This window comes from Malus sylvestris, chromosome 14 (genome assembly GCF_916048215.2).
Source record: "Malus sylvestris chromosome 14, drMalSylv7.2, whole genome shotgun sequence".
NCBI classification, from domain to species: domain Eukaryota; kingdom Viridiplantae; phylum Streptophyta; class Magnoliopsida; order Rosales; family Rosaceae; genus Malus; species Malus sylvestris.
In genome coordinates, this window is record NC_062273.1 from 24095081 (window position 1) to 24107404 (window position 12324).

General features: G+C 40.8%; 1 protein-coding gene and 3 long non-coding RNA genes across 9 annotated transcripts in view; 3 read left to right on the top strand and 1 right to left on the bottom strand.

Moving 5' to 3' along the window:
* The first annotated feature begins 3902 nt into the window (after nt 1-3902).
* LOC126600957 (uncharacterized) lies at nt 3903-5633 on the top strand. Of its 6 annotated transcripts, XR_007615641.1 has the most exons (7): nt 3903-3988; nt 4097-4195; nt 4387-4444; nt 4565-4632; nt 4751-4835; nt 4933-5147; nt 5567-5633. It is a non-coding gene; the product is annotated as an uncharacterized LOC126600957 (long non-coding RNA). The 6 variants fall into 6 exon arrangements; XR_007615639.1 differs by having other exon boundaries at nt 3903-4195; nt 4540-4632; XR_007615640.1 differs by having other exon boundaries at nt 3903-4195; nt 4722-4835.
* LOC126600943 (cytochrome P450 71AP13-like) lies at nt 5597-7489 on the bottom strand. The gene is made up of 2 exons (XM_050267645.1): nt 6541-7489; nt 5597-6415 (listed from the first exon to the last, which is right to left on the bottom strand). Exons 1-2 carry the CDS (start codon nt 7441-7443, stop codon nt 5804-5806), a joined length of 1515 nt encoding a protein of 504 aa, XP_050123602.1. The 5' UTR covers nt 7444-7489; the 3' UTR covers nt 5597-5803.
* LOC126600958 (uncharacterized) lies at nt 7342-8069 on the top strand. The gene is made up of 3 exons (XR_007615643.1): nt 7342-7487; nt 7670-7706; nt 7811-8069. It is a non-coding gene; the product is annotated as an uncharacterized LOC126600958 (long non-coding RNA).
* A 2372-nt stretch (nt 8070-10441) lies between these two features.
* LOC126600960 (uncharacterized) overlaps nt 10442-12324 on the top strand; it is a 66206-nt gene continuing 64323 nt past the window's right edge. The window contains exon 1 of the long non-coding RNA XR_007615645.1: nt 10442-10739. This is a non-coding gene — a long non-coding RNA (uncharacterized LOC126600960). The remainder of the gene's footprint in view (nt 10740-12324) is intronic.

Consider the following 12324-nt stretch of genomic DNA (forward strand, 5'->3'; position numbering starts at 1 on the left):
ACCAGATGCTGCTCTTCTGTTTTGGATTTCACCACAATGTCATCAATATACACCTCAATGTTATGGCCAATCAGACCATGAAAGATGGCATTCATTGCCTTTTGGTAGGTCACACCAGCGTTCTTGAGCCCGAATGGCATGACCAGATATTCATATGCCCCCACATGCCCAGGACACCTAAAAGCTATTTTATGTATATCCTCTGGAGCCATCTTTATCTGATTATACCCGACATTTCCATCCATAAAAGATAAGACTTTGTGTTTTGCTACTGCATCTATGGATAGATCTGCCATGGGCATGGGATACTCATCTTTTGGTGTAGCGCCATTAATATTTCTGTAATCAACATAACATCGTACTGCTTTTGTTATGGCCTTTAAAACGGGTACAATGTTGGCTAACCACTCTACATATTTGGCTGGCCTGATAAATCCAGCTTTTACTAGCTTCTCAATTTCTTCTTTGACTTTCTCTTCTATCTCCTTTGACATCCTTCGCAGTGCTTGGTTAACAGGTTTATATCCCTCCTTGATGGGCATTCTGTGTTCCACCAAGGTTGAATCTAAACTTGGCATCTCAGTATAACGCCAAGCAAAACAATCTTTAAATTCTTGCAAAAGACATATAATCTTTACCCAATCATTAGTCTCTAATAAACCACTGATTTGTATTGGTCTTGGATCTTCCTTTGTCCCTAGATCAATAACTTCCAGAGGATCCTGAACTTCTGGTGGTGGCTTATCAGGTTCTGCACACAAAAATTCGACTAACTCTAGGCTCTCGGCCAAGCTGTCTGGCCCATCTAGGTCATAAATGCACTCGGCCATTTGGATGGCCTTCTCCAATTATTCTCTACAAGATTCCTCCATGCTTTCATCCTGGCTGGTTGAAGCTCATAGCTGCCATTCCTGCTCTTCTTTGTCTAAGAGCTCCCTTTCTTGCTTTCTTCCTTTCCCATACACCAATAGTCTTTTGATCAGGGACCTGACTGCCATTACTTGATCCTTCCTCTTTTGTTCTATCATTGATGGTGTAGGGGTGTTAGGACGATACAAGGTCTATCCCACTCTTCTCTAGTAAGGAGCATTCCTTGTTCTAGAAGCTTTTGGGCCGTCACCTTGGTAGGGCGACCGTTCTCATCTGCTCCTGAACATTTCAGAATTCCTACGTTGGGATTGTAGAAACTTGCTTCAGCAACATTGGCTGTGGGAAGAAATGGCCGTGCTTCGACCTCTACCATCTCCCAAAAGCCTGGTCCCTCCGTTCCTGCCTCATGATAAACAGCCACTTGCTGATGAAGAGTGGAGGGTATGGCAAGACTTTGGTGGATCCAATCCCTTCCAAGTAAGGCTCCATAGGTGGAAGTGCAATCTACCACAAAGAATGCCAGCATGATCTGTTTAGACCCCAAATCCACTTCTAAAGGCAATATCCCATGAGTCTTGGTGATGGCGCCCGAGAAGCTTGAAACCGTGAGGTCTGTAGGAATAAGATCTTCTGTGCCTCTCCCCAACTTTTTCATTTGCTTGGCCGGTAGTACATTAACAGCCTCTCCTCCATCAATTAAAATCCTTTTGAAGGGCACCCCTTCAAAATGAGCTGTAACATATATGGGCTTAAGATGATTGGCAAGCGAAATGTTCGGGCGGCTGAACACCATTTTGTCTGTATAGATCCTTAAAGGACCATCCTTGGATGCTTCAGATGATTCAGCTTTTCCTGATTCTCCCTCTTCAGCTATCTCCACATTGACATGGCCCATCATTGGCTCAGTTGTTATGTAGTCACCTTCCATAGTGGCGGGTTGATTAGGTTTGGCACCAAACATGGCGGATAGCACATACACCATGTTGATATGAAAATTGCTAGGCTCTGGCAGTTCTTCCTTCTTGCTCCCAATCTGATCCATGAACTCGTCTAACCAAGCCATCGCATATGCTGGAAGTAGTGGTTATGGTGCCCCCTCCTATTGATTCATGCCTGAACATGGTGTTTGCTTTGGAACTTCACCGAAAGGATCCACTAATGATAGAGAATGTGGTTTTCTTTTAGGCGAAACAATTCCAAAGCAACTAGGCTCTGTCTTCCATCCGGGAGTTGGCACCATGATCATATCTTCTTGAGCTCTCTTCAAGATCTTATATTTCCCAGGATGTAGGCTTTGTGGTACATGGTCTCCCTCGTCTTCTGTCTTGCTATTAGCCTTTTCCACCTCTTTTTTACTCCTCTAACGGAACTGACTACTTCCCTCAGATGACGTTTTTTTCTAACTTTTAATTCTTGGATGCTTCAGACGTCGCAGGGGTCTTTAAGGAGTTCATGTAGGCTTTGTGTTGCCTTTGGACCCTTCTGACCATGGAGGCTCCCATTTGTTTAACGGGCTGTCCATTTTTCCCAACCATGTACCATTTTCACTCGAGGCGGTCAGGGTTATCTTTTTTGACAGGATTTGTTATCATATCATTCCTCTTGACCTCTCTTCCCATATGACCGTACTGAGAACGCTCTATACCCTTCTCTTTCAGCTTTTTGGCATCTTTATCTTCTGCCTCCTCAGAAACTTCATGATTGTGAAATATCTCTGATAAAGCTCTAGGTTGAGAATCGCCTCCTAACCGCTGAAGAACACTTCGAGAGGTATCTCTTCCTACGGTCCGTCCGACTTTTTCACGAGCCTCATTTCTTTCTTCTTCTTCTTTCCTCCTGATTAGCTCATGATCCATGAGGACTCCTACGGGTAGTATTTCGAGCTCACACTCGCATTGGCATTTACTGCATAGAACCATCCCTTTGATTATGGCTGCTTTTGGATGTTCGGGCAATTTGATCACTCCTTTTATAGATCTGTCAGCCAGTCTTCCTTTTTTTACTTCCCTTGTGACCTTTTCTTTTCCCTTCTCAGCCCATGCAATACTGATCATATTTACTGGGGCCTCTGAGAAGGGATCCGCAAGTTTGTCCATCACTGCTTCCTCTGGCTGGTTGGTTTTAAATCTCCTTTTCTCCCTATCATCTTTTTCCCCAGGTTGAGGTAAAGATGTGGACATGTGTCGTGCTGTGATTGGCCTCCTGGTTGGAGGGAAACTCTTATGCTTCGGCAGGGGTGCCTCAGCATGAACCCTTCAGTGGATCCTTGAAGGTATGAAGTTGACCGGTACTTGGCAATTTCGGGATTTGTATGTAAAACTGCAACAATCTTGAGAAAATTTTAATACTCAAGATCAACACACAAATGCAAATGAACCCACCAGAAACAACGACAAGCCAGTAATTGCAGAAATCAACAGTCTTGTGAATACAAAACAAGAAACCCCCAAATCTTAGGGTTACAGATTTCAGAGAATCGTAAACAATGCACAGATCAAACACGTTGAGCAGAAAGAAATGAAAGAATCAACAAAACCTGATGCTTGAAGGTGATCAAGAACCCAACAATTCAATTGACGAAAAAACCATCAACAAATCACTGACAATCCAGTACGACCAGTAAGCAAAAAACCAATACGCAACCGAAGAAGACGAAAAACTAATGACCGGAGATGTCACCGACTACCGATCACAAACGGAGATGAGTAGTGAAAGCATGAAGGATCGTCAACCGAAGGCGTGAGCCACTCTCGGCGAAGATACCTGACAACAACAATGTAATTGAGAGCTAAGTAAACAAGAGAGAGAAAGTAGAGGGGGAAAGTTTGCTAAAACTAAATATTCTCTTTCATTCAACTTGTGTAGAATAATTACAACAGTTGGTATTTATACATTAGTAAAACACCTCTCTACTAACTAACTAAGACCACTACCAATAATACATAAACACTTGTCATAATCCTATGCAATCATAATCTCATCAACTCTATCCACACCCTCTTACAGAAGTTACCATTTTGTATGTAAATTCTCCACCTTTTTCATGTTCTAGTTGTTGGGTTTATTGTAATTCTTATAATGTGGGTTGTTCTTGTTGTTGATGTTAACTTACCATTTTGTATGTAAATTCTCCACTTTTTTTCATGTTGTAATTATTAGGTTTGTTTTATTTTAATGTTTTTAGTGTTTTCTAATGTGGATTGTTCTTGTTGTTGATGTTGATCAGCGGAGGAGTACTGCCACTCGGATGCAGGGTGACAATGAAGATTACGAGTTGAAGCAAATGAGGGATATGGCTGCTGCCAAAAAGAGATGGGAAGCTCTGGTATGTTGCTCGATTCCTACGAAATTCGAAGACAGAAAAACAAAACGACTTTTTGTGTAAATTGTGTTTAAGTGAGCTACTTAATGGGAATTTGAGAAAAGAAAGTAAAATTCTTTTAGTTCAACTATTTTGTTTTTAGAGGTTGTATAATTTGTTCTGCGCATGCTAAATTTGAAAATATTGTCTTATAGCAGGTATGTCAGAAAAACCTTTTCTGGGTTCAAGGAGGTAGAGGCTGCTGAAGAAGAGGTAGTCTTGGTTTTAGTGTTTAGATATTCTTTTTTGCATATTTTCTTTTTCGGTGCTTTTGTTGTGAACCAAACTGAAAAGGTCTGTTAATGTAGTGAGTCTCATCTTATGTGGGAGCAGGATCTTGCCAGAGAAGGCCCTCTGCCATTTAAGTTTGCTGGAATTGGTGGGCTTTTAGAATTCCTTGGGTAACTATCTGGTCTTGCTCACTTTTCGTTATAATTGGTAACTACGTCGTAGTGATGCACACTGAACTTTTATTTCTGATGCATATTAGAATACAATTTGGAGACATTTCTTATACAGATTTATCAGAAAGTACATTTATTTCTGCGCTGCTGCAGCTGCCAAAGAAGGTTGGAGTTACCGATTAGTGTTCTCTGCCCTGCTGGTACTTATTATCTTCAACATGTTTACAAAACGGCCTGCTTTTTAGTCACCTAACATTCAAGCATCTAATTTCAATTTGAACGATTTTTTTGGCACAGGTCAGAGTCATTCTCCTTGCCGATACCTTGTTTCTTGGTGCTCAGCAATTTGGACATTATCTTCAGGATACAAGGTCACTCTGAGGTTAAACACTTGTGCTTGAAGTACTTGATTGTATATCAAGATACAACATTTTGCAGTACTGATTCACCAGAAATAATAGATTTTTCAAGGATAACAATTTTGGAAGCCACAGTGCCTCAGAAAGAAGATTGTATCCTCCATATCAACCATATATCACTCCGTTCTCATTAGGGTTCCATGCTTTTCAATGAAGTGGATCTATTCATTGAAAAGCGTGACTGAGCCAGCAAATTTTGTAAGGCAGTTATGCCTTGTAAAACAAGTTCTAGTCTAGTAATGGTTTTATGGCCTAGCAATGTGTACGTCCTGTGAATTCTACTATTAATTATTTTCTTTTATGAATCAATATAGATTGCACAGAACTTGAATAAATTCTCATGCATGCCGCGGCAAGCAGGGAACCATCTTGTTCTTCCTTGCATTGCGTTTAAAGCTGTGCTCTCAACTGCATAAATTATGGAACCACTTACTATGTAGATTTTGATTTTACCCTTGTGAAGCTATGAAATTATAATTGTTCTTTGAAACCAACCTTGACATTGCATTTAGACACCAATCAGGGTAAAGGAGGGGAAAACGGGAAGGAAAATCATATCTCATAGAGAAAAAAGGTAAGTACAATTTATTCCATTTACTTTAGGAGTACAATTTATTCCATTTACTTTAGGAGTCTGCATCTGAGATATTGGCTAAAGACAATGCGTGAATCTTCTTGTCTCTTATATGAAATCAGAGGCAGTTGGATGATACATAGATTATCATGTTGTTTATTTATGACTTCTTGTCTCAGGGAAACCGTGGTCTGGCGACAACAAACAGATTGGCTATCCTGTGCATTGTGATACCAAAAACTTCTGCCAGGTCCAAATCTTTAGATGTAGTACCCGGAGGAAGCGCCCAATCAAAGCTATGCAGAAGTTGAGCTAGAGCAAGCTCAGTGGTTGCTGTTCCAAACGTAATAGCTGGACAAATTCTTCTACCAGCCCCAAAAGGTAAAAGCTCATAATGCTGCCCCTTGAAGTCTATAGTGCTACCTATGAATCTTTCTGGTTCAAACGTTTCTGGATTTTCCCAAGATTCTGGGTCCCTCCCTATTGCCCAGGCATTGACAAAAATTCTTGTTTTGGCTGGAATATCATACCCATCAATGCTTACATCTTCCATGGATTCTCTAGGGAGTAGTACTGGAGCAGGTGGATGCAATCTAAATATCTCTTTGATGACAGCTTTCAGGTAGTCCAGCTGAGGCAGATCACTCTCTAACACGACTCTTCTTTCTCCGACAACTCCTCGTACTTCTGCTTGCGCTCTTCCCAGTACTTTGGGGTTCATCAAAAGCTCTGCCATTCCCCAATCAAGGGTGATGAAAGTTGTGTCAGTTCCTGCAGCAAACATGTCCTGCAGCAGCAGCAGTTCCTATTGTTAGCTTCTTTGCAAACAGCTAAGTGGAATTCATATTTAAAGTAATAAGGGATATCTCGGCTATTGAATATATATTTAAGCAACCATGAGTCTACACCGACCAAGATAATAGCCTTGACATTATCCATGGTGAGAGGTATTTCAGCAGATTCACTTTTCTGTATGTCAAGTAAAACATCTACGAGATCCTTGTGCTTCTCTTTTTCTCTGTTGGGATTGAGATGATCAGTCACCATCTGGTCGAAAAGTTCATCAAAGCGCCGGAAGGTCTCTTGAAGTCTCGATTTCATTCCTGTTAAGCTGTGTATGAACTCCATGGAAGGGAAGAAATCTCCAATAGAAAATCCTCCAAGCAATTCCTGGTATTCCTCGAGCATCTTTTGGAACCCATGCCGATCATAGTCTCCACCTTCTGAAAAACCCCTTCCAAATGCTACTCGACAGAGAACATCATTTGCATACAATCCAAGTATCTTGCTCAGATTGGTGGTGCCGGGATAAGATTCTGCAACCCGACAAACCAGACGAGCAACTTCTTCTTCTCTAACATGGCTATAAGATTGCACACGTTTGGCACTTAGTAGCTCAAGTATACAAATCTTACGGATATGCCTCCAATAAGCGCTGTAAGGGGAGAAGGCAACATCTGTACAATTATAGAAGAGGTGTTTGGCAGAAAAGATTTGTGGACGGCTTGATAGCGCAAGGTCATGGGTTTTCAGTACTTCCTTGGCTACTCTAGCCGATGAAACCACCACAGTTGGGACCTCACCAAGTTGTAAGTAAATTAGTGGACCATACTTCTCTGCCAAGCCGCAAAGAGATATGTGAGGTTTGTTTCTGAGCTGGTGAAGGTTACCGATGACAGGCAGCTTCGGAGGGCTTGGTGGAAGTTTGAGTTTTCTTTTCCCTGACTTATCCTTAAAGAAAAACTTGAGCAACAATATGAGGAAACTGAATGCAAGAAGCAAAGAGGGTTCCTTTAGCAATTGAAGAAGAGCCATTGGAAACCAAAATTCAGTGCCTCGGAGTTTTTCTTTAGCTTCTGGTATGGCCCCCCTGTCGCAGTAATCAATTTAAATAGACGGACACTTGCTTTTGGTGGCACTAGCACCTAGTAGTCATCAATCGGCAAGGAAGCCACCTCAATTATTTTGTACCATTCATATTTTCCACCTTGTTTTCTAACAAATATGCCAAAAAAATCCTTATCTTCTTTTCTGTTTCCAGTGATAGTTACGGATGGTGATACAATGTGGTCCTGAAAGTAAGTGGCAGATAGAGATCTTTGATACTTCTTTGTTATGTCACATGGTTTCATAAGCATGCCTCTAGCAATGACGTAACAGTTAGTACTTATCATAATCTCAGTGCAGGCACATACTAATTACCACACACATATGGAATGGTAACGGGGAAACAAAGCATTCCACACGGCAACTTCTCTCAGGAAATACTGGCTTCTGTGATAGTGTGAGATTTGAATGATTTAGCGTTCATCGATATAGTCACATCAAAATAAATACATTTGGTGTGCAATAGTGTAACGACCCATCCCTAAATATTACGGTTTTATAATTTTAAAATGTGAATTTACAAAAATGCCATTCGAGGTAAAAACGTTGACTTTTGTTGACCGCTGTGTCGTGTCACGTAAAATCCGTTTTCTTGTCATATCCTTGTAGTACTTGTTGCTATGAGCGTGTGGACGCAAGCAAATCGGATTTGGAGTTACGGTGAATATTTTACAGAATTTCTAAGTCGAAGGGCAAAATAGTCAATTCACTGTCCTAGATTTTGGGGTGGGATATTTGTCTTATTTTATTATTTTCTGATGACCCATGGGGCCCACACCCCACGTCTTCCCTATGTCCTTCCCTCCCTCAAGCTCTGGGACACTCTTGAACTCTCCCTCACCTTTCTTTTCTGCAACTCTCTCCTTCTTCATTCTTGAGCACGACACACACACACACATGCAAACAAACAACAACAACAATGACCTCACCACCATCACTCTTTTTTCCCTCAAATTCACTCAGCTCCCTCTCTCTTCATCTAGCTTCTCTTTGTACAAGGGAGCACATCGACAACACCTCGCCATACTCCCGCAAGCTTCTTGAATCTTTGACCAAGGTAAACCCCTGGAACCCCATAGATTGTGTTTAGTATTGGATTAAGGTAGTTTAGGAGTTAATCATGCATGTGGATGCAGAAAACACTTCGGGAGAAACCTTCTCCAGTTTCCCGCGAGGACCCGTGCCTTCCAAGCCATTTTCCGGCAAACTCTTGCCACTATCGAGGAAACCAAAGGTATATTCCGACGCCTTGTTTCTCAGGTTTCAATTTGATATATTAGATTGCTATTTTTAGTTAAGATTTGAGGTTGATTGGAGCTTGAGAAGCTTCGGCTTTCTTCTTCATGGAATCCAACCTGAAATTGGGTCGACTCGACCCATAACCCAATATGCACTCAACCATTATCTAGGCCCAATCCCTTAACCTAGTAACCTAGGCCTTAAAACCCTTGGCCCATTAACCCTAACTTGGCCTAACCCAGCAAACCCGATCCAACCTTTCAAACCCAAGCCCAGATTCGACCGGATCCGACCCGACCCGAGCCTGAACCCAGTTTCTACGGTTGGCACGTGGGTCCGCTGCCGTCCGGCCAACTTTTCGATGACCCAACTCGGTGCGTGGCATGTGGGGTGGCACGTGACCACCGGGCCGCCGTCCCGTGATGGCGAGTGCGGCTGTGCGTGGGGGAACTCGAAGTCCTTCATTAGGTTTTTCGAAGTGCCGAATCCAAATCCGCTGACCGTTTTCCCAAATTCTATCGTTTTAGCAGAGTTTTACTAAATGGCCGTTATATGTGATTAGGTGCATCGATGGGAAGTGACTCTATCTTCGCTAACTCAAGCGACTCCCGGGCAACAAAATATCTGTGAGTGGACCCTTTCTTAATTGCATGTTTTTATAAAATATTAGGTTTGCATGCATTTCATATTTCATGATTCGAGTATGTTTCCTATTATGTTTTATGGATTTCTATATTTATGGTCTACGGAGAATTTATGATTTATTTTAATTGCTTTTACAAAATATTTATGATTTATCGAATTTACATTTTTCTAAAGGTTATGGAATATTGGGTTTTCGTTTATGAAATTCTATGGATTACAAATATGATTTATTTTATGGATTTATGAATATGAGTTATCATGGATTTATGAGATGAGGCTTTGAGCTTTTGAGCTCCGAAGTTGATATGAGATTTTTTAGGCATGTTTTCGGTGCTTATTTAGCGGGTTATCATACAACACATCCACACAACATGGGTATGTAAACGTCTATGGCCATAGGACACAATTGAGGATATTTATGATATACCCTCAGCTTCATTGGTGAAACTAGTGTCGTACAACTTCACCTTCACGTGATGGATAGGTATTGCCTTCGGGGGACTATGATACCCCTAGAGAGTACAACATTGGTGAGATCTATGGATTTGCCTTCGGGTGACGATAGCACCATTAATGAGCATTGTTTTACGAACGATTTCATGGCATGCTAGAGTTTTCAGAAAACTTACTATATGCAGTACTATATGTGTTTTCAAAACAGGGGGTTAGTATGTTCAGAAAGAAATCGGTTTTCGTATTATTAGTATTACTATAAATCTATGGTCCCCTCACCTTTTCTGTTTTTGCGCCCCCTCAGGAATTAGAATTGAGGCATATAGTACCGGCGTTAGGGCAATTCCGGATAGGGATCTTCAAGTCTTCTTAAGGTAGGACCCATTCCTTTGTTCATACCTTTTTATAATAATTCTTTCATAGTATTTTTTAGTAGTTGTATGTTCTGAACACGGTTCTGCATTAATGTATCTCTTCCTGATTACTTATTTTAGTTGTATGCATGTTTTAAATGGCTTTACCACCCTCGGGTGTCGGCCAGCACGTGCCTATCCTGATATTTAGGGATATTGGGATCGGGGGATGTCAACTAGCGCACGTTCTCTCTATATGATCTAAGACTTGGTTTACAATGCGAGTTCAAAGTTCTTAGTCCATTAATTGTCCTTTCTGGTAGAGACACTTGGCGTACACGAGATGACAATCAAGGTTCGGAATAATGAATACTGTGTGATGTTTGTCCCACCCTAGGTGCAGCCAATTTGTGTCAACAAGGGAGCTTTCCCTTTTACACATAAACTGTAAGTGGTTTCTTAAATTCTTTCTGTTACACCATTTTCAATTACAAATGCAACGCTTTCATTCAGTAAAAGGAAGATTGTGCAAGTGTTTCCCCCTCTTTAGTGTTTCTTTTATTGTTTCGTTTTTCAATCTATAGGGTATGAGAGATTTCAACTGGGGACTTCTTCCAACTTTAGTAAGAGAAATACCAATCGACCAAGAGCTAGGTGGTTTTGCTGGTTTTGGTTTTGAGTTTTACCCTCTCTAAAATTTAGGAAAGGTATACCATTGTTGTTACTGTAGGTACCCCGCAATCTTCTAATGAAAGCACTCAAAAACTAACCTTACGGTCCCTACCTAGATTATCTTCCCCACTCTACTCTAGTCAATGAGATAACAAAGCTGTCATTTTCCTGTTGTCATGTTCTCATGAACATATGATTGAACTTGACTTTTCAGCAAAATGTGTGGCCATGGATAACAAACCCTTCTAGGAAATACCCTGAGTTAAAATTCCCAAAGCAAAACACATAAAATTCCGAAAAAACCATTTCAATAAACCTACATTCACATTCATAATATTTGGCACTGCATGTTGTGCTATGTTATTTTGGCAATAGCGACAGACAATGCTAACATAATAGGCGACAATAGTAGGCGTTGAGCCTTAGACATGAAATATGAAGGCCATTACACGTACATAGACAATTATGAATATGGAATAGCTACAGCTTTGAGAGGATACACTGGATTCAGTCATGTCTAAACCCTCCCCACTTGCTCCACCGGGCAATGCCCAGTTGAACTTGTGCACGAGTAACAAATATTGCAAACTGAATTCCCAGGCAGAGGACCAGTTGTAAAAAGTCAGAGGTTTCATTTAGTCTAGCATTTGTAGGAGATATCTTAGCATCTTATTCTTCTTCCTGAATCTTTACTAGGAAACTTATAGAAATTGTGTCTGTGTTTGTTGTTCAAATAAACATCTAAATCCTAGGTACCGAGCGGATAGGATCATCACATAAGGAAACAACGTAAAGGAGGAAGAGTGAGTATGTTATCACAACCCTGTAAATGTGTAGGTTGTAGCTTTCATTGATTTTTCTTAACCACATCATTTCTAAGACAATAGGAACATCAAAACTTTTCAACTTGTTGGCGTTGCCTTGTAACTCCATTACTTGTGACAGAGATATTGGATTCATTTCACAAGATTGTAGAAAAATCAGACGTCGACAAATTTTATGAAACTTTGGACTTTTATTTTTGCTTGGATTTGTAAACATACAAAGATTTCAGATTTGGATACTCTTTAGATACTCGTAAGTAGGTTTCATATTTCATTATCTTACAAATCTCCGTATTTTGTCCTTCGAAGCAGATATCACTGACATCTCCACACGCCCAGCATTCCAAACTAAAAATAGAACGTCTACTAATCCTGTTGTTTGATCAGAGAGACTATTTGAAGGTGTACGTGGTTACACCGTCGAGAACTCGTATCTTAAAATCGACTGCAACTTCGTCCATAATAGGTGGAGCAGTTACACTACGATCTGTATAATGTTTAGATCAAAGTCTAGTTTCTGTTTCTCAGAAGACTGCTGGGAAAGCACCAAACCAATTGGAACCAAGTCGAGCTAACCCACAAGAAATATATCAAATGGAATGCAAGAACAAAATATAAAAGAC